A 27656-nucleotide genomic window follows, 5' to 3' on the forward strand; every position below is an offset into this window, starting at 1 on the left:
TGTTTCTGTTTAGGGACATCTTGGCATTTTGAACATTTCTTGTGTATTACGTTTGGACAAACTGTTGAGCCTTACCTTACAGTCCACAAAGTTAGTGGACAGTGGGCTTGAGCATCAAACTATCAACCAAACCGTACTGGTAAACTGCATGCAGTTGGTTTGAAACAGAATGCCCTTGACTCTACACAACCGGCTACTCCTTTTGCCAACAGTCCTTGACAATAAAGTTTGAACTTCTTGTTTTACAGCAACAATCTAGTTTGTTTCCTTCACTTATCATCTTGGCTGTCTAACATACCCATTTTAAGGGATAATTATGATTATGAAAAAGCAAATTCCTATAATGTTGCATTCACAGCAAATAGCTATTAGATCATGGCCACTGATATTAAGTTCAATCAGTGTTGGCAGATTCTATAAATGGATTGATTGTGAGAATGCCAAAAATATACAATACAGATATAAATAAAGATGCAACCTAGGAAAAAATAGGCATCATATTTTTTTTCCTTTAGAAATAAAGCTATAACTAAGTTGACCTTATCATACAGACTGTGAAAACATTTCCCCAGTGGACAATAAAGAATATCTATCTATCTTGCTCCATTTTAGTGTTGCTCATTTATCTTGATACCACATTTTCAGGGGTAAAGTTCAGAGTCTGTTGTATTGGAGCCACAGACAAGATGCCATATAACTGCACCTGTGCAAAAGGAATTCCTGTTACTTAAACCTAATAAATAAAGATTAGGGTAGCGGAGAGTCCTTGTCACATTAACCATGATAAGCGTCGTTAGAACGGGTGCTTTATCAGCTGCATTAGTATTATCAGTATTACAGTAGTTTCGCTTCAACTGAATAGGAAGGTTGAAAGACTTTATAAAGCTCGTTCTTGAACTAACCCTGATCTGTAGCTGTCGTCACAGCCAAAGGGTGGGCCTATATCCCACAATAGCTCTCCAGCCAATCAAATCCCTATACGGTATCGTGCCGATCCAACCCATCGTCCAATCAACATTGCTGCTACTTGCGGGCCTGAATCCCTCTTCAACCTTCTGCTTTCTGGAGGGGCACCTTCAACCAGCTCCGTGGTGCACTGGCAGCGGCTTCTTTAGTTGTAAAGAATAAGTGGAAATAACACTTTTACACAGACACAATGTCGTTTCTGACTGTGAGCAGGTTAGCACCTAAGCTACTCAATTCAAAGGTAAGAGGACTTGAACTGGCCTCGATGCCAGTTTAGCAGTCAAAGTTGTGGATGCTATTTACTGAGGCTAACGTTAGGTTAGCGGGCTAACAACGTAATGGTAAGCTACGTAACATTAGCTAGCTTAGCCCTGACAACCACATTGTGAAATGCTGTTGACCAAAAAGCGTGGCTAATCATTTCTAAAATTGTGTAACGGCTTTTAAGAGTAGCCTTAATTTCTTGATGTTTTATATAGGGATGCTACACCGATAACGTTTGTGTTGTAACGTTACTGTTTGTGAACTTGTGTCTTCATTGCTCTCTGTGCTGGCCTGTCACCGCCTGTACATGTTTCTTTAACCAGCAACGTTAACGTTAGTAACTAGACCGTGTTAACTTCGCCTGTCCCGTTTCTTTATTAGTAAATAGGTTTTATTGATCAGGTACAGACAAACATCGCTTTTAAACTCCAATTCAACTTTGTGTTTCTTCACCACACCCGTTGACCTTCAAGATAAGATTTAAGCCAATGATCTAGCATCCTATCATTTGATTAGTGCCTCAAAATATGTTGTGTGTTCTCCAACATTTAGCTACATAACCCTGTAGAAAAACAGTGAATTCAGACACCTAAAGTATCTAATCTCAGTTGGCCGATTTTACCATTTAGCATGTGATTTAAAAAAAAAAAATGCTTTAATAGTTAACTATGTCATGATTATATCACCTGAATGCCTAATATGCTTAAACACTTGCAATCAAGGATACAGTAATTGACTTCCATTCTGATGACTGTAACCTCCAGTGACCGTAATCAGTGTTTTACTCCACTGACCTCTCCGCCTAGACTGCTGACACTGAATGAACCTCATATCAGTCACTTTTATTTGGCACATATCCCATCAGCTTCTTCAACTTGCGCATGATTCATCATAAAGCAGAATGTGGCCAATAGATTGGCACACTCTGGATCCAGCCAAGTCTCTGCAGAAGGACACCAAAGCCACCTGAGGCCACCCAGCTCACGTCTGACGCCTGCACACTGGCTAGCAGGATGCCCAGCAGAGAAGTCGCAGTTGGTGTTCAATTCTTCCACGCTTGCCTCGGTGACCCCTCTGATGTAGAGATGGCCTTGCTTGTCCACGTAGTCGGGACCGTAGCCATAGGTTATAAAGCTGATAGCCATCTGCACCTTTTCCTCTGTGTTTACTCTGATATTCATATTTCAAAACTTTGACTGGCCAGGCTAGCAGAGTCAGCAGGAGACTGCTGAGTTGATTTCCCTGTCCTGATGAATGACTCTTAGTCATCACATGGCCGCAGAGATTGTCCTGCTAGCTTGAGCTCTTCTTCTCCCCCTTTTCCTCTGTGTTTACTCTGTTTATATTTGGAAACTTGACCGGCCAGCTGGCTAGCTATCCCAGACTAGCAGAATCGACCAGTTAGCAGAGTCAGCAGGATGATCCTGATGAGGGACTCATAGCCACATGCCATTGCTGTCCAATGTCAAGCACGACTAATATTATTTAATTAATTAATTAAGTAATTAGACAATTCAACATAAATTTTGCGGCGCTGACGGAGAGGCAAATGGAGAGGTCTGTGCCTTCTAAAAATATAACCTGTCGCACTCACCCTTTCTCTCATCACTTCTAATCTTTGCTCAGGAGTTTTATTAGTGAACTGTTTTTGTAGTTTCATGCCATTCTTTGACCAAAAATTTTTGTCTCTGAACTATGACTGAAAATCAGGAGATTCGCAGTATACACATGGTGGTCTCTAAATAATTTCTGGTTTCAGATGATCCAGTTTTTCAGAAAGGAAAAGTTGACTTTCATGTATTTCTAGTTTTGTGATAAGAATTTGAGGTGCCAAAACATCTTAAATATGCCGAGAAGAAATGAGTGGAAATTATTTAACAAATGCGCAATACAGCATTCTCAAAGGTTGTAACGATTGGTTGTTGTTTTTTTAGAATTAATAAAGATTTTCTTACATATAGCAGGTAAAGAGTCACTAACCGACACAATACGTATACGATGTGTCTGCTATCAACACAGTTTCTTCCTCCAAATTGGATGTTAGGTAAACAAAAGTATGTTTAGATCTGAGTTACATCCTCTGCTTTGGCTTCTATACCCTTCTGTGCAGTGTAGTTTGCTCTAACCTTTCTAGCAGGCAGGACACTGCGAGTGACTGAGTGAAACTGCCGCACTATATTTAAGACCCTGAGCTGTTACATAATCTCTCTCTCTCTCTCTCGGCGGGTGGTGACGCAAGATCCTTTTTGTTTTTCGGTGAGCCTTGTCGGTCCTTTGTATGCTCACCGGTTGTGGTTATGGGGAGGGGATACCATTGGGAGCAGAGCCAGCTGTCCTCCCCCCCCCCAGACTCCTCCCTCTGCCATTGATTATTTTGACAAGGTGACAGAGGAGTCCTGTTTCACCACTGATCTTCCAACAAGATTACCAGCCTCCAAACACTTTCATACCCAGGGCCAGTCGTTTTTTTAATCTGTTGTACATCCCTTAGTCTTGTTCCAGCAACAGTCCAAGGCTTAAGAACCCAAGCACCATTAGTTCTAGAGAAATGTTTGGTCTCTCAGTGCAATGAGGGATCTTTTTCTTTTCCATCACATCACGCTCATCTTGGCAATACCTACAACTAGGGCTGGTCCGAATACCATTTTTTGAGCTTCGAAGCTTCGGTAGTAATGAGCATTGAATATTCGAAGCTTCGGAACATATTATTATCTCTAATAAAGGCAGGAATCTCTACGTGTCTGTCTGTTTGTTTCCATTTTGATCATTTTGAGAACCTTTCATCCAAACGACTTCACAAGGGAGTGCAGCAGTGTCGTATTTGGTGCAATATAAATAGACAGGCCAGACGCGTTCAGAATTAATAAACTTTTAACCTCAAGGATCACCGTCTCGTCAACGGGACACTTTGTGACTGGGGGCGTCGCTGTAACCTCGATAAAACTTCCACTCATGAGCGTTTTTATAACTTTAAAGCATTAAATCTTTAAAATATAAAGCCATGTACGCTACTGTTACAAAGTAAAAGAAAATAAAACAATTTAGCCGTAATCTGCGCAGCCGAGAGTGCATGCATACCTGTTGTCGTTGTCCTTTCAGCAACAAAGTGGTACAAAGTGGACTAAAACTTGATTTTCATAAATCCCCAAGAGTCCAAGGAAATGTAATATCCAAGCTTTATATTCCAAAATGATCTCTTCGCCTCACAATGTTGAAGTTTCTGGCCCGAATCACAACGGAAAAACGGGAAACAGTTTTCCATTTCCGCACTTGTTATCTCCGCTATCTTCTCTGCCCAGCTTGCTAAATGCTCAAAGTGGGCGCGGCGTCATCGTGTACCGACAGTATCTTCTTCTTCTTTCTAGTTTATTGGCGTTTGGCAAACCAACTTAAATGTGCATTACCGCCACCAACTGGACTGGAGTGTGAACGAGAGATAAATGCAGAAAATAAATGAACCAAAAAAAAAAAACGAATATTCGAATGTCAAATTTTTAAAATCGAATACCAACCCACCAAACGAATAATCGAATATTCAGGTCCAGCCCTACCTACAACCCTTTTAAAGTGCTTAAATTATGCGTTTTGGCTTTTTCCCTTTCCTTTATTGTGTTATATCTTTTTTTTGTGTGCATATAATAGGTTTACAAAGTGAAAAAGCCCAAAGTCCACCCCAAAGGGACTTACCATCTCCAACAGAAAACACTATTCACAAACTGCTCCAAACAGCTCTATTGTAGTCCAGCCTTTACATTCATTTTGCATCACTTTGTAACACGTTATAATGCTCGCCTAGCCGCTACCGTAGCACGCCCTCATACTATGCTTCTGACTGGCTAGTAGTCCTTACCTAGATACTGGGTACATTTACATAATATATAATATTCCGATTTTTGCCCTTATTCCGAAAAAGACGATATTCCAACTGAGCTGTTTACATGGCCAGTGAAAGTGAATATTCCATTAATATTCCAGTTTACATGTAGCCGTGCAAAATAAGTTTTTTTTACCAGTGGCGGCGGACTTGTGACTTGCGAACACAGCCTCCCTCTTTCATTCCTTTAACCAGCTTCTTGAAAAGGTTGGTGTAGCGATGTGTGCGCATATCCAAAAACCTGTTGATATCCAATCTTTGATAATGTTTAAAAGTAGCTGCGTTTCTCCTTATTGGTCTGCAGCCTTGCAAACTGTTGGCGGGTTGGTTTTGTTTACAGCAACCATAGCAACTCACAGTAAGCCGTAAACAGGCAAAAGGCCGTAAACTGCGGTTAAAAACCCAACTGAGACGCATATTCCGAATGCGCTATATAAATGTCCAAAGAATGTCTCTAAAACCCGAATAATACCGGAATATCCCACGTCTTAATTGGAAAATGCTATATTCGGAATAATAGTGGAATATTGGTGTGCATGTAAACGTACTCACTGAGCATAATATGAGTTCTTTAATGAATGCTAAGTTAGGTAGGAAATATTGAAACTCACCTGTATATTTCCGGACTTATCTTAGTCATGCAAAAATGAGATTATGAAAATGATCTATGGACCTTGGTCAGGTCATGTTACAGTATGTCATTACTAGGTGTGCTGCTCCATTAAAAGGCCCTGACTGACTTGCAGAGCAAATCTCAAATTCGGAAGTTCGGCAGTGTTTCCTTTAGGATTTTTTTTTGCAGTGGGGGCAGATCTGTCGGAAACCACCTCAAAATTGTTTTTATATAGCCTACATTACACGAGGCAAAGAAAATACAATCACTTTTACCTATTTTGGCCATTTTTTCGCGGTTTTGTTTTTAATCTTTTGCGTGGTTGAAGATGCATCTTGGTTGCTTAGTAATAATCATAGTCTCTGTCAGAGAAACGTATCTCTCGAGTAACAAGTGTGGGCATCACCGATTAGCCTCGTGAGACCGTCCTGATCTCGCGAGCTCCAGTTTTCCACTCGCAGATCAGTCTGGCATCTTAAGGTAGAGAAAATTTGGAGCCGTTAGCCAAACGACCTGGGCCAATCAGCGTTGGTTTTGGGGTGGGTTAGGTGGTGATAAACAGATGGTTTATCCAATCAGCTAACCAGTATCTTCAGACAGCGGTACTAGCCCTAATTCTGTTAGCCGCTCGCTAATGCTTTTTCTCTTGGATCCTTCTTTTGGAATATGGTCCGGGGACCTGAAATGTTGCCTTTTATTCCTAAATTCTCGTTACACAAACGGCAAATATTCTTTACCGACATGTTGCTTGCATGTTGAGCTTACGAGCTATGCTTTGCCTGCAGCAGCAGGGGCGGGCTTGTGGTTGTATTTTCATACGCTTCGTGGATCTGATTGGTTGATTTGGCCCGTCTATCACCAACATAGGTGATAAACAGATGGTTCAGCCAATCAGCTAACCAGTATTTCCGCCCCTTCCCAAAAGTTCTCCAACGGAAAGTTCCCAGATGGATATGCCGAGCATATGCGAAGCAATCCATCTGGCGGAGTCAGGTTAATCACCGATGGGCCAAGTCGGTAACGTAGGCTACGGCGAAACTAGGTGAAACTAAAAATGTGCAAGAACTATAGACTAATACAGGCTTAAATGAACTGACAACATAAGTTATACGACTTACAGTTCTCAAGGATGCACACATGCCATCTCAACCGGGTCCTCCGGACAGCCTGTCTCTTTTTCTTTCTCCCTTTTCTCAGAGTGGCACGTGTGATATGTGATACGTGCTTTCTAACGATCACTGCTGATAGACTGCTTTTTGTACATTATTGATACAGTGGCGGGAGAAATCTAACCGTGGCGTACCGCCACTTGCCAATCAACATAGAGGAAACACTGGTTCGTTAGGGTTTTCCCAGGCTAAGAGTTCAGCATTCCCGCATACGGCTTGTATTTGATGAAATTGGAGGAGAAAGTACCCACAAGCAAAATCTGTACAAAAGGAATACGAATGGAGACAAGTTAAACAGTGGATGTGTTTTTAGAGAGGGTGCCCAGAGTAATTGAGACTATGCAGAGGGGAGAAATTAAGTGCTTGTCAATATAAGGAGGAAGGAGTAATAATTTAGACCCTTGATTAATTGGTAGTGTTTACGCCATGCCTCTACTGCAGGGTAAATGGTCCCAGCTCAGCTTTAAATGGTCAGAAACAACCTGCAATTATAATTTGAAGAGCTAGAAAATATTTTGGTCTGTAGATGTTTCTTACTACTACTTAAGGATGATTGATTTAAAGTGTGGCCTGGTTTATTCAGTTCATAGATGTTGTTAACCATCAAATAAAAAATAACTGCAGTTTTCTATGTATGATGTGTTCTGAAACCATGTGTTTTTGATTGATCAGTTATCACTTGCAAGCTAATAGGAAGTCAGTTATTGTCCAAAATATTTTTTAAGTGCCACAATGTTGTCTCAGTTCCTAATGTAAGGAGCTTTAGTTGCCTAAAAATGTTGCTTTGGCTTCTCTTTTTTTTTTTTTTTTTTTTTTTTTTTAAAGATTATTTTTTGGGCTTTTCCGCCTTCTTAATTTTTGACAGGACAGCTAGGTGTGAAAGGGGGGAGAGAGACAGGGAAGACATGCAGGAAATTGTCACAGGTCGGATTCAAACCCTGTACCTCTGCGTCGAGGCATAAATATCTCAGTATATGTGCGCCTGCTCTACCCACTGAGCCCAACCCGGCCACACGTGGCCTTTACATTTGTTATTAGGGTTTGTGGTTGTGCTATTAATACTCAAAATCCTATTATTTCTTTGTGTGTTCAACAGAATGCCACCTACTTCCTTGTGGCTGCCAGAAATGCCAGCGCAACAACAACAGTAAGTACACTCTGTTAACTCCAAAGACTGCTTACTTTTTAAATCTTGAATTTGAACCTGGTTATTATTCTGAAGTGTAAATTGCATTTGGAAAAGGCACTGATTGTCTCTGTGTTCTCCTGAGTATTAATAGTACATGTTGACCTTTTGTGGCGCTACATATGTTTTACATAGTCTGTTGAATTAACCCCAGTTCACCCGGTGGAATGTGCTTAATACTGTTTTAGACAACACAAATGCTTGTGTAGCATTGCTTTTTGTGTGATATCAATAAATATGACGTTATTATTTTGAGTATTGGCGTAAGTGGATGTCATGGGGGCAAAAGCATCTGGACTTTTCTTTTGAAAAAATTTAGATATTTTGTCCACTGTATAAGTTATAATGTTCATTTTTTCACTGTTTGACTCCTATTTTTCTAAACTAATAGACAAATATTCTAATAGACCAGTTTTTCCTGAAAAAAAAAAAAAATCTTTTGGGTTGATGTTTTACATTCTTTTTTTAGAAAATAAAACCAGACGGACCTTGACTAATTAAACGTTGTGTTTTTACAGAATCTGAAGGATGTTCTGGCAGACCTCATCCCTAAAGAACAGACCAGGGTCAAGAACTTTAAACAACAGTATGGCAAAACCAACATAGGACAGATTAATGTTGACATGGTGAGTGACTCCTGAGATGTTGGACAAAAAATAAACAGGAGCGGGGTTACATGTGTCAAGGGATCAGAATGCATTTCATTTAAGAAGGAGCACGTAGGCCATCGACCATGATGTGGATTAGACATGGCATATTTGCTTCACCTAATCTGTCTAGGCCCGCCCAACCTTATTTACTGTGTCTGTTTGATCACCTCCATCAGAGGTCACAATATGAAGCTTCCTGCCAACGCAGACATTTTAGCTGAGTCACTCAAATCTCTACTGTACACTGCCGACTCGCATTGCTCCCATATATGTGCGCACACACACACACCAGTGCAATAACCGCGTCATCCTCTCCGGGTTAATTGCTCACAACACCTCTGACCTCTGGCTTGTTGCCATGGTGTTTTTAGAAGATTTACTTGAGTCCTGACATGGATTAGTTTTACTTTCACCAACAAGAAGTAAGCCTTCAGCTGTGGCCCATCCATGTTATGCTAATCTATTTATTATTATATAAATAAAAGGCCCTGAACACCCACACAGGTGTTTTCAGTTATTCTGGCCGATTGGACCTCTTCCCGGAACTGTGTGGGTCTGTATAGGCTGAGTGATTGACATCTTCCTCAGCCCCCTGTTAGCTTTGTTGCACCTGTTAGGGCAGGACAAATAACACATTCATCATTCTTATTGGTAGATGAAACTTGCGACCTAATAAATTCCCACCAAAGCGCCGGCCCACCTTCGACCTGAGCACAGGTCTAACCCGCCAGAATAATTGGAATCACCTTGTGTGGGCGTTCAGAGGCTTTAATATCCAAGTGCATTTACTTATTCCAGGGCATAGTTTTAAACCCCTAAAGTTAAATAGGATTGAGGTTATTTCTTCCTGTCTTGTCAAAATTGTCCAATGTCGCATTACTGTTCTTAATTGCAAATGCACAACTGCATATAGTGTTAGCAGCTTTCAATATTTAATGTATCTATATGCTTGTGTCTTCATTCACAGGTCTATGGAGGTATGAGGGGGATGAAGGGTCTGGTGTATGAGACCTCTGTGTTGGACCCTGATGAGGTCAGTATGCCTCCAAAGTGGCACAAAGCGTTACAGTGGTTTCATAATTTGAACGCCCTCTGACCCTTGCAGATAAGCCTGCTTTGTAGGCACTTATCTGGATTGCTTTTTTATTAAAGCGGCGAGCTTCCAGTGGCAGAGCAGCATCGTGGTCATATATCTTGTTAACAGGCCACCACATGTGAAGAGATCCTGGTAGAGCCAGAGCTCACGCTGGCAGCTTGCCAACACTCTGTTGATGGTGCATTCCAGGATAACTTGAATATGTATTTTCTCCTCTCTCTCCATTGATACACAGGGCATCCGTTTCCGGGGCTACAGCATTCCAGAGTGTCAGAAGTTGCTGCCTGCAGCTCCCGGAGGTGAGGAGCCACTGCCCGAGGGCCTCTTCTGGCTGCTGGTCACGGGACAGGTGCCCACCGAGGAGCAGGTGAGCGGTGGAGGAGCTGAAGCGTCAAAGATAATTGTGCAGTATTGTTCTAGTGAGGGAGGGCTGTGCAGCTGTCCATTTTCTCCATCCATCTGTCAGTGCTGGTATCGCAGGCCCTGCTTGTCATATTTTGACAGAATCTCCCCACACTGTTTCAGCATTTTTCTAAATCCAACATTCCTGCAGAATGATAAATGTAGATGAAAGTGACCCATTTGCTTCGGAATTGCTTCAAAGAATAACTTGAAAACATGATTACTGTTGCCTTGTTATAAACATGGGAAGCTGGATCACAAGACGTCTGTCAGCAGAATTATTGGTTATTACTTATAATCAGTTTTGTATGACTCCAGAAAACCATCATATAAACTATATATTGTTTTATAACTGGGGAACAATAAAATGTCTGTACTTTTTTTTTTTAAATAGGCATTTTATTGCTGCCAGCTATCTCCTTGAAGAGTGATAGGAGGATAAGCTGACTGATAAACCCTGTCCTTTTAGCTGACTACATTTTTTTTACTGAAAGAATAGCTTTCACCTCCTATAACCTTTTTGTAATTTGATATTCTGAATTGAAATCCATCTGCTATTGACTCAAAGAAGTCAGTGAAGGAGATATGTCAGATCTATCCTTTCTCCCTACCAAACAATTTTACATGTAAAATAATAAACAGCTTAGGGCCTTCTTTGGCACTGTGGTTGCTGTGAAGTTACGACTTGATCTGCGTATGTGTGTGTCTGTAGCACACGTTGTCAAATCGTAAACCCTGATGTAGAATGACCAGGACAGTGAATATTTCCAGTCACCCACTTCCATTGTGTGTTCCTGTTCCTCCAGGTGAACTGGGTGTCCAAAGAGTGGGCAAAGAGAGCAGCACTTCCCTCTCACGTTGTCACCATGTTGGATAATTTCCCCACAAACCTTCACCCCATGTCTCAGTTCAGTGCTGCCATCACGGCTCTGAACAGCGAGAGCAGCTTTGCACGGGCCTACTCTGAGGGTGTCCACAAGTCCAAGTACTGGGAGGTGAGTTCACATCAAGCTCATGTTAAACTAGGCTGGTGGGCTTGGGACTAGGGTGAAAATGTTTGTCCAAAGAGAGATATCTTGACTACTAGTTGCATTTTTCATTGAATGTGGTACATCCTTTTGTGGCGGTTCTCTTAGTTTGTCTATGAAGACTCCATGGACCTGATTGCCAAGCTGCCCTGCATTGCTGCCAAGATCTACCGCAACCTGTACCGCGAAGGCAGCAGCATCGGAGCCATCGACTCAAACCTGGACTGGTCCCACAACTTCAGCAACATGCTGGGCTACAGCGATGCCCAGTTCACTGAGCTGATGAGGCTCTACCTCACCATCCACAGGTGCAACTATCGGATTACAAATTCGCTTTGATTTTCACCATTTTCTGAGAATTTATCCTCTCATTCTAGTCTTACATCAGAGTTCTGCTTTTTTAATGTAAAATGTCGAGCTTGAAGCAAAACTCAGTTGAAGTGTTTGAAGAACAGGACACTAGTTCAAAAAGTGATCTTTTTCTGTGCACAAAGACTAAGATTTGTATTCATTTTAACATCTTCAAAAGAGTCTAAGGCAAAACATAAAGAAAATTTGGATTTTGAATATTAAACATGTAATGTGAGATAAGGCACCTTGCATGAAGCAACATTGGTCTTGATTGTTTAACCATGCCATGTATGGTCATGTCAGACAAAGTTTGTGTGGTGCAACCTCTGCTGTTCTTACAACAGTCCTGCAATCCTGAATTGGCTGCTTCCCACTTTGAGTTCAAAGAGGTACAATTAATAGCCTAAAATACTGGATGATATTTTACACAACCTATAAGTTTGATTAAACATCTTCAACTTGTGAACTAAGCCGAACATATGCAATCAAACTGACACATTGTCAGAGGAAAGGCACTAGAGTGCTTCAAACTGCACATGGAGTGGACAAATATACTGTTCGCACATAGGGAGGTAAATGGCCACTCTTCACATTCGGATCAGTGTTGAAATAGTAGTACTACTCCAGTCCAGTATAATCCCAGACAAAATTTTAATTTCAACTTCAGAATTGTTTCTTTTTGTTTTGAAAATTGTGGAGTTAACATTTAGATTTGCAATTTAAATTGTTTAATTTTTTTGTAATGTTCCAGTGACCACGAAGGGGGCAATGTCAGTGCCCACACCAGCCACTTGGTGGGTAGTGCCCTGTCTGATCCCTACCTGTCCTTCAGTGCTGCCATGAATGGTCTGGCTGGTCCTCTGCATGGCCTGGCCAATCAGGTTTGTACCAAGAAAATCCTTATTTTCACCTAAGGAAGATCCAATTTTTCATTCAGAAGTCAGTATAGGGCAGTATTTATCGGCATCGCTCAAGCTATCTACCAGAAGATTTTAACGTGTCACAGTTAGGGTTGGGTACCATTCACATTTGTACCGCTACCTTAAATTCCCAACGGTACCTTGTTTTTGGTACTTTCCCTCTGTAAAAACCCAAAAATAATTTTTGTTGTAAAAAATAATTCCTGCATGTGTCGCTCTCTGTCACTGTCTGACCGTTTTGATTTAACGTGAATCGGTCCACGGTCGTACCGATGTAATTCGATCGGTACCCAAAAAACGTACAGTTTGGTACCCAACCCTTGTTACAGTAGGAAAAGCACAGGTGTAAATGATCGATGGCTGAATTCCTTTTTGCTGCCTTGTTGTCAGGGTCCTGGTGTTGTGCATGCTGGCTCACTGTCACACTGGGACACTTGAACAGATCTTTAATGTTATTAGTTACACCTGTGCTTTTCAGTCAAAATGTCTGCTGTGAAAAAAGCCTATTGGGAGAATTTCATATCGGCTCTTTTCCACGTGGCATGACAGTTGAAGATGGAGAGGTTTATTTTCTCCTCACTGCGGTGAAACACAGCAGGTGAACAGCACTGGGGACTAAAATAATGACCCAAAGGAAGAAGAGTTTTCAGTTGTCGCACAGTTGAATTGTGAAGCTTACTTGCCCTATTTGACTCCTCGGCTTGTTTGCCAGTCGTTTGGGGAGTGTCATCCCTGCCTCATTAAGCCCATAAATTGTCAAGTTCCTTGTACCAACTTCAATAAACCTTGCCATACATTTTATTATTAGCTGATTAGTCGCAATTGTATGATTCAGCTGCCTCTTCTACACTGACAGCGCCCAAGCAGCTCCTGTTAATAAGCGCTCATGATGACAGTTTTGGCTCAATTCCTAGTTTGCTCACATACTGATGATTTTGACAAATTGGCAGAATTTTATTGTAGAATGACTCGGGGCTTCTTTCAAACATGATGCTGACATTTAAAATTCCCAGAACTCCTACAGAGGAGAGTGAGTGTGTGCAATAGTTTACTAGTTTCCGCTACACTCCCCTGCTTTGGGATTATTTTTTTTACTGAAAAGCAGCACAAGCTCATAAAGTATTATGAAAAAGTTTCATAATTGTGTACTTTGTGTTCTTTTAGAATTAATGTTATTTGTGTGTAATGACCATACTCACAGTTTTAAATTAAATTCACAGTTATGACTCATCAATGTGTATATTTTTGCATGTTACAGGAGGTGCTAGTGTGGCTGACCGCTCTGCAGCAGGAGTTGGGCGGAGAGGTGTCTGATGAGAAGATGAGGGATTACATCTGGAACACACTGAAGTCTGGAAGGGTAAAGACACACATATTCCTCAACCAATTCTGGTCATTTTTATAAACAAATTTTTTGCCCTCACATTTAGTAATTTCAGCATAACCCTGGTAAGGATGTCATGGGTCATATCTGCCATGCTGCCATTTGTTTTTTAAGGATGACTTGCTCAATTAGATCAGATTCCAAAGATTTATTAATCCCCGCCGTAGAAACTCATTTGCCACCAAATCAACTCCGACAGACAACGAACAATATATATGTTCCATTCACAGTACACAAAAAATACACAGTACATCAAATGAATAACAAGATGAAGAGCCATTTGAGACATAATTGCATGATTAACGGCTGAAAACGTGCTCCATCTCAAGACCACATTTAAAAGTCCATCCATCCATCTTCGTCCGCTTATCCGGTGTCGGGTCGCGGGGGGAGCAGCTCCAGCAGGGGACCCCAAACTTCCCTTTCCCAGCTCCGACTGGGGGATCCCAAGGCGTTCCCAGGCCAGGTTGGAGATAAAATCCCTCCACCTAGTCCTGGGTCTTCCCCGAGGCCTCCTCCCAGCTGGACGTGTCTGGAACACCTCCCTAGGGAGGCGCCCAGGGGGCATCCTTACCAAATGCCCGAACCACCTCAACTGGCTCCTTTCGACGCGGAAGGAGCAGCGGCTCTCTCCGAGCTCCTCACGGATGACTGAGCTTCTCACCCTATCTCTAAGGGAGACGCCAGCCACCCTCCTGAGGAAACCCATTTCGGCCGCTTGTACCCTGGATCTCGTTCTTTCGGTCATGACCCAGCCTTCATGACCATAGGTGAGGGTAGGAACGAAAACTGACCGGTAGATCGAGAGCTTTGCCTTCTGGCTCAGCTCTCTTTTCGTCACAACAGTGCGATAAATTGAATGTAATACCGCAAATGTAAATGTAATATCGCAAACAAAACCCCAAGGTACTTGAACTCCTTCACTTGGGGTAAGGACTCATTCCCTACCTGGAGTAGGCACTCGATCGGTTTCCTGCTGAGAACCATGGCATCAGATTTAGAGGTGCTGATCCTCATCCCAACCGCTTCACTCTCTGCTCCGAACCGATCTAGTGAGTGCTGACGGTCACAGGCCGATGATGCCATCAGGACCACATCATCTGCAAAGAGCAGCGATGAGATCCCCAGCCCACCGAACCGCAACCCCTCCCCACCCCGACCACGCCTTCATATCCTGTCCATAAATGTTACAAACAGGATTGGTGACAAAGCGCAGCCCTGGCAGAGGCCAACCCTCACCTGAAACGAGTCCGACTTACTGCCGAGAACCCGGACACAGCTCTCACTTTGGTCGTACAGAGATTGGATGGCCCTGAGAAGAGACCCCCTCACCAAGATACTCCCCGCAGCACCTCCCACAGTATCTCCCGGGGGACCCGGTCATACGCCTTTTCCAAATCCACAAAACACATGTAGACCGGTTGGGCATACTCCCAGGCTCCCTCCAGGATCCTTGCGAGAGTGAAGAGCTGGTCCGTTGTTACACACACCCTAATTGGCACACACCCTCTGGTGCCCCTTTTTAGAAAGGGGAACCACCACCCCGGTCTGCCACTCCTTTGGCACTGTCCCAGATTTCCACGCAATGTTGAAGAGGTGTGTCAACCAGGACAGCCCCTCCACACCCAGAGCCTTGAGCATTTCTGGACGGATCTCATCAATCCCAGGGGCTTTGCCACTGAGGAGTTGTTTGACTACATCAGTGACTTCCACCTGGGAAATTGACAATGATCCCCCATCATCCTCCAGCTCTGCCTCTAACATAGAGGGTATTAGAGGGTAGTATTAGTCGGATTCAGGAGTTCCTCAAAGTGCTCCTTCCACCGCCCTATTACCTCCTCAGTTGAGGTCAACAGTGTTCCATCCTTACTGTACACCGCTTGGATGGTTCCCCGCTTCCCCCTCCTGAGGTGGCGAACAGTTTTCCAGAAGCACCTTGGTGCCGACGGAAAGTCCTTCTCCATGTCTTCTCCAAACTTCTCCCACACCCGCTGCTTTGCCTCTTTCACGGCAGAGGGTGCTGCCCTTCGGGCCCTTCGGTACCCTGCAACCGCCTCCGGAGTCCTCTGGGATAACATATCCCGGAAAGACTCCTCCTTCAGTCGGACGGCTTCCCTGACCACCGGTGTCCACCACGGTGTTCGTGGGTTACCGCCCCTTGAGGCACCTAAGACCACAGCTCCTAGCCGCAGCTTCAGCAATGGAAACTTTGAACATTGTCCACTCGGGTTCAATGCCCCCAGCCTCCACAGGGATGCACGAAAAGCTCCGCCGGAGGTGTGAATTGAAAGTCTGTCGGACAGGGGCCTCCTCCAGACGTTCCCAATTTATCCGCACTACACGTTTGGGCTTACCAGGTCTGTCCAGAGTCTTCCCCCACCCCCTGACCCAACTCACCACCAGATGGTGATCAGTTGACAGCTCCGCCCCTCTCTTCACCCGAGTGTCCAAAACATACAGCCTCAGATCAGATGAAACGATTATAAAATCAATCATTGACCTTTAGCCTAGGGTGCTCTGGTACCAAGTACACTTATGAGCATCCCTATGTTTGAACATGGTATTTGTTAAAAACAATCCATGACTAGCACAGAAGTCCAACAACAAACAACCACTCTGGTTTAGATCAGGGAGGCCGTTCCTCCCAATCACGCCTCTCCAGGTGTCTCCATCATTGCCCACGTGCGTGTTGAAGTCCCCCAGCAGAACTATGGAGTCCCCCACTGGAGCCCCATGCAGGACTCCAGTCAAGGTCTCCAAGAAGGCCGAATATTCCGAACTCCTGTTTGGTGCATATGCACAAACAACAGTCAGAGTTTTCCCCCCCACAACCCGCAGGCGTAGGGAGGCGGCCCTCTCGTCCACCGGGGTAAACTCCAACGTAGCGGCGCTCAGCCGGGGGCTTGTGAGTATTCACTGAATGAGCTTCTGAGTCCGTTAAAAACACCTTCAAAGTACAGAACTGATTTTAATTTGGCCTTGTTCTCTTTTCTACAGTGACAAGTGAAGTGAGTCTGGAGTAAGGTCATTTACTGAGCCAGCCTTTCTGATCATTGATGATCCTGTTTTTACCATTTGCATTGATGCTGCCCGCCCAGCAGAGCACAGCATAAAAGAGCACACTAGCTAATTCCCTGATGATAATAAAAAAGTGCTTTTTTCCAGTTTAATTCACTATCCAGGTAGACATCAATAAATGTATTCGTTGACCCTTTGTTTAAAAAACATTGCCCAAAACCATTAGTCATTAGGGCATTAGTCATAAGGGCACTTTGCCCTTCTTTTTTTTTTGTGGGGGGGCTGAAACGATTCCTCAAGTAACTCAAATAATTCAATTAAAACCTTTTTGATTAAAGCTTCCTTTAATCAATATTACCAACGTTGTATAGCATGAAATCCAATATATGAATGAAAATAGGTTGAGTATAACAAATATTTACATATAGGCCTATATACAGATCAGTCTCAGGTTGAAACGTGTAGTTTTGAAAGTTAAGTTGCACAGCTTAAGGTAATGTTTATGTATGTTTAATGTATGCCTTAGTTTGAGGTTGTTGCATTTGCATTTCAGAAAATGTTTTTTTTTTTTTTTTTTTTTTATAAACAATCTAATGTAAACAACTTAAATGCACTTTTTTTTTTTTGAGATATTTTAAGCAATCTAGGCAATAAAAATGTTGCTTTTTCTGAAAATTAAACCAAACCATTTTATATTATTGCTCTTCAATTAAACAAAAGTATTTCTTATCCGATTAATCGATGGCATAATCGGTAGAATATAAATACTTTTTCTTTTTTATTAACACTTCACTATTCTAAAAAATGCTATGCAAAGATTACAAGTAGTAAAAGGAGTAGTTGAGGTTAATGTTGCCGTCTTTCTTCGTAGGTCGTGCCAGGCTATGGCCATGCTGTCCTGAGGAAGACTGACCCACGTTACACCTGCCAACGTGAGTTTGCCCTGAAGCACCTGCCCAACGACCCCATGTTCAAGATGGTCGCCCAGCTTTACAAGATTGTGCCCAACGTGCTCCTGGAGCAGGGCAAGGCCAAGAACCCCTGGCCCAATGTGGACGCCCACAGCGGAGTGCTGCTGCAGGTAAGACGCATGCTGTGGCTTTTAATCGTGCATCGGTCATCCCACGGTGGCAACTACCGATCCCGACATGCCTGACCCTCTGTCCCTCTTTCCGTGCAGTACTATGGAATGACTGAGATGAATTACTACACTGTGCTGTTCGGTGTGTCCCGAGCCCTCGGCGTGCTGGCTCAGCTGGTGTGGAGTAGAGCCCTGGGCTTCCCCTTGGAGCGCCCCAAGTCCATGAGCACGGATGGACTGATGACACTGGTGGGAGCCAAGTCAGGCTGAAGAAGCACCTGAAAAGAGCTGGGGGTTAGTGTGAAGGGTGGGAGGAGGTGGAAAAGTCAAAAAGCAGACATAGGTTGACCCCCCTCCGTCATTTCCAATCCCAGGGATTCAGTGGGATTCAAAGAGACAGTACGCTTTTAATGTCATTTCACAAAAGAAGGGCCTTTTTTTAAATCGTCACACCGTTAGCGCTTTGAGTGCGTTTAGTTAAGTTTTCCCCATCAGGAACATGAGAGGTGAAAACGTCCAACACATATACACGTAACCAATAGTAGGCTCAAACTATGTACCATTCTAAGTCTGCTAGCATCGCTAAGAATTTCCCTATGTGCAGTGCCTGCGTGTTTGTCATTGGGCACTGGGTCTGAATATATATATATATATATATATATATATATATATATATATATATATATATATATATATATATATATATATATATATATATATATATATATATATATATATAGGCAGTGGCATTCAAAGGGACTTGTGGGAATGAATTAGACTTTTCTTTGTATTCGTTTGAAGATCTTAAGTGAAATACCTGAGTCAACCTTTGCTACTTTTGGCTAATGTGGGATTGAGCAAAACATCTTTTTTTCCCCCTCCCAATTCAGACTGCACTTAGTTTCTTCTATGCAATGTCTCCAGGTGTCACCTCACCCAGTCTAGCCATGGGTTTCACTCCCATTTATGAACACTCCAGTTTAGAATAAAGGCCCTTACCACTAAAATTAACAAAGCTGTTCAAGATATACATTCAAAAAACATGAAAATCATTTAAAAGATACTGCCCCTTTAAATCTTTGGTCTCTCCTTTTTTTTCCCCAACTTGTAGTTTTTTTTTCTTCTTTTTAGTGATGACCTGTATAGCCTCTATGATCAAAATAACTGTCTTGTCTATATAGAAATAAGTTTTTCTTCGTTAACATGCTTTCCTGTTTTTAATGGGTCTCTCTGCTCAAAGGGTCTTCTGAATGATAGAGAATCAAGACGAATGTACAGTAACGGTAACAATAGCATAAAGATTTCGAGCAAAGGGTGTTGTAATTGGCCTGTAGTAAATCCTTAAGAGCAAGCTTGAATAAAAAGTGGGATGGGGCGGGGCTTTGTATTTGTTAAAGTCCTGTCTTTTTGAGTGTATGTTTGTTACTTTATCCCCACAGGAGAGCGCTTTAAACAACTACTCCAAAAGGAGCACTTGCTTGATTGGATTTCCTAACTTGTAGTAGTAAAAATCCCACCTCCAGGTTGATTGTGTCCCTTTTTTAGTATATAGTATTTTTTTTTCTTTTCTTTTTTATTTGGGAGTTGAATATGTATAAAAGTATAATCATTGTTATCATTTTGTGGTTTTTATTTATACTTTGTGTACATAGGTATATATATGTATAGCTTGAATGTATAAGCGATCACTTGCTTGTAATAACCACAATGATTACCATAGTTTACCAACAATGTAGTAGTGTCCAGTGTCACGGTAATGTTCAGTCTCATTGGTCACTGCCGTGGAACTGAAATTCTGACAACGAACAAAAAAGAAAAACTGCAGCTATCTTGTATATACACAATCTCTTGCCTAGCTCTGTGGGCAAGTGCTTCTTCAGGTGTTTCACTTGAATATTTCAAGCTTGCTCTTAAGTTCTGGGTTCGTCAACACTCCATTTGTGTGTAGTTTTAACTTCTCGCTAACTTCTTTCTTTTCGTGTGCTCTTGCCGCGTTAGCCAGTAGGTCACTCAGATGTTTAAATCTCTCTGCTCTGCTACCATCTTTCTTCTGGCTTTTTCAGGCGCGCGTGTGTGTTTTATTGTAGTGTACTGCCTTGTGGTGGGTTGTTCAAGAGATATATTTTGATCATAGAGGAGCATAAAGGTTGTACGTGATAACTGGGAGAATATATTGCTGATGGATTCAGAGAAACACTTGTGGGAGGGGACTGGATGGGTCAAAAGGGCAAGATAACAAAATAAAATAAAGGGTTTTATTAACACTTGTTTGATCTCATTTTCTTCATGGTATGTAAATGGGCCTGTAAAATGAAGGTCATTTGCTCTTACTGGAAGGAGGACATTCCAATGATGTATTTCTAAATGAGCTGCATTCACAAGCACTGAAGAGCGAGGTCTGGGCCGTGTCCTGTCATGTCTACATTACACCGGAGAAAAAAACAGTTGCTCTATTAATGAGCAAATTCTTGCTGTGTAAACCCCTGAGTCTCTAGTTGAGACATGTAGCATCAGACAATTTATTTTTGGTAAACATTTAAATGCAATATCCAGAGACAAAAAAAAAATCAGTATTTCTGGCAATACCATAACCCCTGTCATACATTCAATTCTGTATCATCCTCTGGGATGAGATACATTTGGTGAGGCCGGAGTTTTGTGTAATAAATACAATTGCCGTGATCAAGAAAGAAGATAGGTCCAAATACCCACCTCTATGTGCTGTTATTAATAACTGGCCCACATACCGTCACCCTGCTCTGGTTTCTCGTGCCGGTCAGCTGCCTTTCCGAGACCCGTGTCCTCCCTCTGACTGTATACTGTCTGTGGCTTCAAAGTGAAGCAGTGCTAAGAAACCTCAGTCCTAACAAGCTGCTAAAGCTCCATCTAAGTCTATTTGACTATAAGCTTAAAGGTTAGTGTTGCAATCAAATAACTGATCATGTACAGAAAGGAATCCCATTCCTCTGACCAATTTGCAAATGACTTAATAAAAACTGCACACTAAGAAACAAATTACACCCTACTTTTTTTTTATTTAAATAAAGCTCTGAAATACACACACATTATTTACAAAGATACATTTTAGCTTGCAACAGAAAACATGATAGGACTGCAAAATATTGACGATGTATTGTAGCAACTCTTCAGCCAGTGATGGTAACAAGTCTCCATCCTTTTAGTCAGTACATACTAGGATACCACTTTTCACACACCTGCAGTTTGAAACATACTGTGGGGATGATAGAGGGCTGAAGTGATCATATAATACACGAAATAATTTTTCTATGTTTTTGATTTAATTTATGAGTATTGGCACCTACAATAATACAACTTCAAATGAAATGTGTATGGAACAAAGTGAAAATAAAACATCTCTAGCAAAAAATAAACATTGGTGGTAAAGACTGCAATATTGTGACGATGTGAACGCCTAAATCCAATTCCAATATAGTCTAAAAGTAGACTTGATCTACGGTTTATTAATCATTTCAGAAATCACAATACATTGCGTTTTACAATCTGACAAGCGTGAACCGCAGACCATTTTCAATTTAATAAACAGTTTTCATGCAATGATGATTAACTAACCCTTCATTTCTAATCACCTAACTAGGGATGCACCGATCCGACTTTTTCAGTCCTGATACCAATGCCTGGGCTTTGTGTATCTGTTGATACACGATACCGATCCCGTTGCTGAATTAATAATAACACTGTATACCTTCCACCTTATACCTCCCTTCCACCACGTGGAAGAGACTAAAGGCACAAGACCTTCCTAACTAAACATTACTTTCCTAACTAAGACAAAGTAACATAGATGTAATGTATTGAATTCTTATTTATTTGTACACTCAACTCTTCCAGCATGCGACACATGTGCGACAGAGGGAAAAAAACTAACAAAACTGGATCTGTTAATTTTTTCCCGATCCAGCTGTTCTGTCAATATCGGGACCGATGTCCGATCTTAAAATCGGATCGGTGCACCCCTACGCCTACCCAACAGAGAAAATAAACCACATTAACTTTGAAGCCAAAATCCAGCTTGCAGCATGTGGATATAATGAAGTGCCTATTATGAGGACGGTCACACATTCTTGATACTTGACCTTTCAAAACTTCAACACCGTCAGCTCTAAAAATGGCAAATACAATTAATGAACTTTATGAGCCCTTTGTCATGGAATAATGTCACTACTGATATATGAAACATAAATCCCATCTAAATGTAGTCATGCACGAACAACGCAACACGTAAACACTATTTTGCCTCTGTTAGTTACAACAATGCATCAGGACCAATACAAGTAAAAGATATACACCTTCCTAAAAAAGTAAGCATGAAACACATGTACAATGATTAATGATTGATAATGTTTTATTCTACAGCCCACCAGTATATTTTATACCACCACTGTACATGACAGAGAAGTAACATCCTCCTGATGACCATTAGAAGATGGACTGTAAAATACAAAAAGTAGATACGGGGAACTTTTACAGCATGTACTACAAAGTGCTTGTTATCGCTGCAGTAATCAAGCGGATTCTATAACTGTGATTCCATGATTTAAAGCCGATCATTCAGTGATCGTCTGAAAACTAGATATTTATCAAATATAAAGTTGTAGTTCTATCTGATCGGTGACATTTTTGTTAATCCCATGTACGATATTTCACAGTACTCTCTAGCCTGTCAGGTGCTCTTTGTTTGTGAAAAGTTAAGATCACCTCTGTTAATCACTTAATTGATACTAGTGCTGGGCTGTAAAATAAGGTCATATTAAAATTGGCAGGCCAAGTCTCAATGTCCAAAAACACAATTCTCACAGCACAACAAATTCAAACCAAAGTTCCCAAACCTCAAAAGTGAATTGAGGGCACAGCTAACTAATGAAGAAATTACCTTTCCCCCCTTATGCAAAATGTTGCACTTCTATGCTATTGTCACAACATACAGTGAAAACACTCCACGTCCCAAACATGGCACATTTAATTTGAACCCAAATAAAACAGTAGAAATTTGCAAATGGCCACTGATGAATACATCAAAAAGGATTAAACTAATGATCATTTTGCACCAGGTTACCTACTATAAACAATATAATTAAAACTTCAATTTGATATAAATGTAAAAGGTAAAAGTAAAAGGCAAAGAGTATGCTTTCCTAATAAAGTAAAAGCAGCTTATCCTAGTGCTTAAGTTAATTTAAAACTAGACACACTTTGACTTGATAACGTGTCAGAGCGGCACATAACCTTGAGTTCACAGTGAACTATAAGACTTGATCCCTGTTGAAAGAAAGTCTGTGCCTTTTCAAAAAAAAAAAAAAATAATAAAGTTTTGGTCAGTGTCACAGTGGTGTTTGTTTAAAATAATAGTCAACTCTCTGCCATTAGTAACATGATGTTGCAAGGATTTACTGTTTGGTTTACATAAATACAGCTCGTAACGAGAGCAATGGTGGGTTCCTTTTGCTAAACAAGGATCCCGTAAGTGGAGGTAGACAGAAAGTGGACAGACTTTACACAAGGAGGAGATAAGAAAGAATTTGTTGAGGCAAGAAGTCCAAGAGTTGGATGTCTAACGTCTACAGGAGCCATGATATCTATGTGGGGACTCAAAGTGATGGGCGACTGAGCAGCATCATGCGGGTTGGCGTGGATAAAGGGAATAAAAGGTTGTTATGGTTTAAGGCCAGATGAGAACGTACAGCTGCCGAGATCACGTCTGATGCACCTCGTGAAACATCAGCTCTCGTGGGATACGAGTCTCTGGGCCGTAGAGCTTACCGGCTCGCCGCTCAAACGCAGCGACATTCTGCTTCACAACCTCATCGAAGAACATGGTGGCTAACTGGGAGTGCAGCAAAGAGCGGAACTCAAAGGATATCTGTTAAAGATACAAAGATAATAATCTCTTTAGTATATACCATAGAGAGTAGATGAGTCATAAAATACGGCAACAATAGAAGGTGAATTCAATAGTTTGAATAGCAATAGTTTAACTATGATATGCTTATTTGCTTTCTTGTTACGGGTTAGATGAGAAGATCGGAATCAAAAAGAGACAGCAAGCCTGGCTCTGTCCAAAAGTGACAAGGTTTTGTCTTTAACTATTTCAGTTTTCACCACAAGAAGAAGCAAGCGGCAGGCTACTTACAGAAAAGTCTACCGTGCAGGTGCGAGGGTAACCAGGAATGCCAGGACTAAAGCGCCATATTGTCTCCAGGTGATTGAACAGCTTTCCATCTGTACACACTGCCTACAAACAAAAACAAACCCAAACGAGAAACTCCGTGATCATGATTTGACATGACAAACATTATTCACTGCAACTAAAAATTGTGTCGAGTGTTTCAGTATGCTAAGCTTTCAGGTTATTCACATTGCAGCAATATCAAAATACACCTGCCATCCATAGATGCTATGTTAAACGTCAGATGTATCGTCATTCACAGAACCGACAGACTCAATGAAGCTACTGGCACTTACTTTGACTAGATGAGGCCGAACACTAGAGATCATAGATGTGTATCTCTCAACCACTGGAGGGAATCCCACTTCAAGTTGGGCTTTGGAATGGCCTGCTCTTTTCATGATGGTCTGTGACTTCTTACACCAGGGCACAAAGTGCTTGTAGTCGTCAACATTGGACACCACATCATACATTTCCTGCATCGAAAAGCTATGACAGAAAGCAGTGAAAGGTTAAAATAATAATAATAAAAAAAAACACTTAAAAATAAGTTATTATTAGTTCATAATGGAAAAAAATTACCCAAGTATCCTACGCTCAGAGTACTCCTTCCTTTTGTTGGTGAAACTGATGAAGTTTCTGCTTTGGGGAACAGCTGTCATTGTATCCCAGTCTTGAAGGCAAAGCACTCTGGGAGTTCTTGTCATCAAAATGCCACATGACGACAAGTGTCTAAAAGGTAAGAGGAAATGTAAGCCACATTCTGGAAAGAGCGCAACCTGCCACAGTCACAGTCCACAACATTCCAGTTTCCAGATAGTAAAGTCAATGAGTACACATAATACACTAGCCCAGGAGGTATTGGAAGGTCTCTGTGTTGTGTTGTGTTGTGTGACTGTGCTGGTATTTTCTTGAGTGGGGCCTCTTATGTGAATAGCAAAAAGCCATGTAATGCCACCCCTACTCTAGGCATGGGCCGGTATGAGATTCTGATGGTATGATAACCCTTTAGCAAAAATATCACGGTATTACAATTACAGCTTTAAAATGTATTATTTTTTTTTTTATTAAATGTCTGGGTAAAAAACAACTTTTTTTCCCCCATAGAACACAATGTATTTTATTTTGAAACACACTGCACACTGGCAGGGAGAGGGATTTCTAGACTGCACGTTCTGTCCTTATGTACACTCATAAAAAACAGCTCATACCTTAGGGACGGTATGACAGCAAATGTTAGTGGTTTTGAAACCTTGAATTTTTCAAACCGCGATATACCTTGAAAATGGTAACTGGCCAATGTCTACCCTACTCAGACCTGTTGAACAACATAACAGTGTGTTTTCCAGTAGGTAACCTGCAGAATCTGTGTTATGACTAATCGCTAACATGTGTTTTGAAAAATCTATAATTACTTACTGGAGATAGGGATGGCTGATAATGCAGGGTGGTGTTGCAATAACAATATTTATCAATATGATGATGTGATAAAATCATGAAAAATACTTTATTATTAATTGCTGCTTTAGATAAAGTCTGTTTAGCCTCCAAACAAGCGGTCCTCCTCACTCGATTTCTGGCTCCCTTTATAATCGGTGAAATATAGCTTGGTAATATGGACAAGGTTTGTGTTGTGTTACCCTCTTCAGCTCTCATCATCTTCTTACAATGCTTACATGTTGTCATGGTTACCTCACTTTTAGATATCCAAACCTCTTGCACACAACCCTTTTGGAGCCTTTCAGCAATGGTTGTTGGCTGCTGTATGTACAGAGTGCGTGCGCTGGCTGTCATCGCATCAATAACTATACAAATAATATGATAATGAATGATATGATATAGCACACCCCTGACTGGGGATGCACTCAATATAGCCGTATACTATCTATATTAGCTGATTTAGGTTTTAACAAGCAATACTGGATTTATCCAACATTAGTTAGTTATTCCTTTTCTTATGACAGTCTGATTTTGAACAGTTTTTGTTTTTAGTAGAAACATACATGTCAGTATTGCATTTGTAAAATTAAAATGAATGAAACTGTTGTGGTCTGTTTATTTAGGAAAAACAATAAACGTTTTTGTAATAACCATGTCGAAGCATCTGTACTTCAATATTGGCGAGAAAATTCTGGATATTGCTAGCTGGATTTAGTAGTATATTGGTCCATCCCTGAGGTGCAGGTGTCTGCTACTTGAATACGTATGCATTGTCAATCAAATCTAGACTGTGACACTAGCTACCAGGGGATCAACGTTATTGAGAATCGTCACACTTTAGAGCTAAAAACAAACTACTCTGATGTACAGCTTGTCACCTTCCCACTCTTTAGCATTCGATCCAAAGGAGACACAGTGTCAGTGACTCTGTATTGGAGGACTCGCTTTGTGTCGGTCATTATAATAATAATAGACTCCACTGTTGTGTCCATGACAGACTGACCTTATGTTTTGTCGCAGGCATCCTCTTGGCATCGCTGCACGACACGAGCGAGGGGTGCCCACAGTAGCAATCTGGAGAAAGTCACTAAACGTCCGAACACCCATGGGTAACCGCCGGGCACCGGCCGTGGCTGCCATCAAACCAGCCACTCAGTTCAAGGAAGGGAGATCCTGGGTCGGAAAAGCGGAGCCCGGGGTCTGGTCCAACTAGACCGGGCTTCAATGTTCCAGACCAAACGCCCTACTTTAGTACGGGTATATAATAATAATAATAATAATAATAATAATAATAATAATAATAATAATTCACACGTAGCGTTAGTAGCTAACTCTAACTGCTCAGAATAGCTAGCATTCGCTGGCTAGTTGACTACCGTCAATTCAACCGCGTCTCCTGTCGCCTTTAGCTAGAGCTGTCAGCTGCTAGCGTAGCAATAGCTAACAAGGTTTCATAACATCCATGGACAAAACGCGACTTACAGCCGCGTTCCTCTATTTGTTTTAAGCAATACTCACATTACCCCACGTTTCGAGCCACAAACTTGCTATGAATTTAAGTTAGTTTGGGTTTTAAGTATTGTGAAATACCGCCCAGCTGCGAACGACCTTCTGCGGCTAAATAAAACGCCGGTGGGACAAACTGTTCCTTTCTTCTATGCAGCTGTAGCCAAACGGCTCTGCAATGAAATGCTGCCTCCCACTGTGTTGGAGTTACCATGCACAACTGGATTCTCGCGATATCAAGATCACTATTTTTTTCTTTTTAAATAATGTCCTGTTTGTGGTATACCATCTCAGACAATCTTTGTAGTCTTTTATTATTATTATTATTATTATTATTATTATTATTATTATTATTATTATTATTATCAGTGATGACAACAGAGAAAATTTAATCTGAAATGGAAGTTCCAACTGCATCTCACGGTTTGCGAGTATTTTTTTCCCAGGATGGCGAAGGCATGTCCCGTCCTACTCTGATTGGTTTATCTTGACGCTTACATGTC

The 27656-nt window shown here is 41.5% G+C and overlaps 2 protein-coding genes across 3 annotated transcripts; one reads left to right on the top strand and one right to left on the bottom strand.

Annotated features, from left to right (window-relative positions):
* Window positions 1–1008: 1008 nt before the first annotated feature.
* Window positions 1009–18541, top strand: cs (citrate synthase). Its single transcript, XM_028583613.1, has 11 exons — window positions 1009–1207; window positions 7983–8033; window positions 8591–8698; window positions 9690–9755; window positions 10054–10185; window positions 11027–11215; window positions 11357–11556; window positions 12351–12480; window positions 13778–13879; window positions 17793–18002; window positions 18102–18541. The coding sequence occupies exons 1-11, from the start codon at window positions 1157–1159 to the stop codon at window positions 18270–18272; spliced, it is 1410 nt and encodes a 469-aa protein (XP_028439414.1). The 5' UTR covers window positions 1009–1156; the 3' UTR covers window positions 18273–18541.
* A 4863-nt stretch (window positions 18542–23404) lies between these two features.
* Window positions 23405–27363, bottom strand: coq10a (coenzyme Q10A). Of its 2 annotated transcripts, none has more exons than XM_028583835.1 (6): window positions 27166–27363; window positions 26651–26866; window positions 24790–24939; window positions 24504–24696; window positions 24172–24273; window positions 23405–23901 (listed from the first exon to the last, which is right to left on the bottom strand). In XM_028583835.1, the coding sequence occupies exons 2-6, from the start codon at window positions 26785–26787 to the stop codon at window positions 23734–23736; spliced, it is 750 nt and encodes a 249-aa protein (XP_028439636.1). In that variant the 5' UTR covers window positions 26788–26866; window positions 27166–27363; the 3' UTR covers window positions 23405–23733. The 2 variants fall into 2 exon arrangements, with proteins under 2 accessions (XP_028439636.1, XP_028439635.1); XM_028583834.1 differs by having other exon boundaries at window positions 26651–26893.
* Between the last annotated feature and the right edge of the window lie 293 nt (window positions 27364–27656).

Source organism: Perca flavescens, chromosome 7 (assembly GCF_004354835.1).
Source record: "Perca flavescens isolate YP-PL-M2 chromosome 7, PFLA_1.0, whole genome shotgun sequence".
NCBI lineage: Eukaryota > Metazoa > Chordata > Actinopteri > Perciformes > Percidae > Perca > Perca flavescens.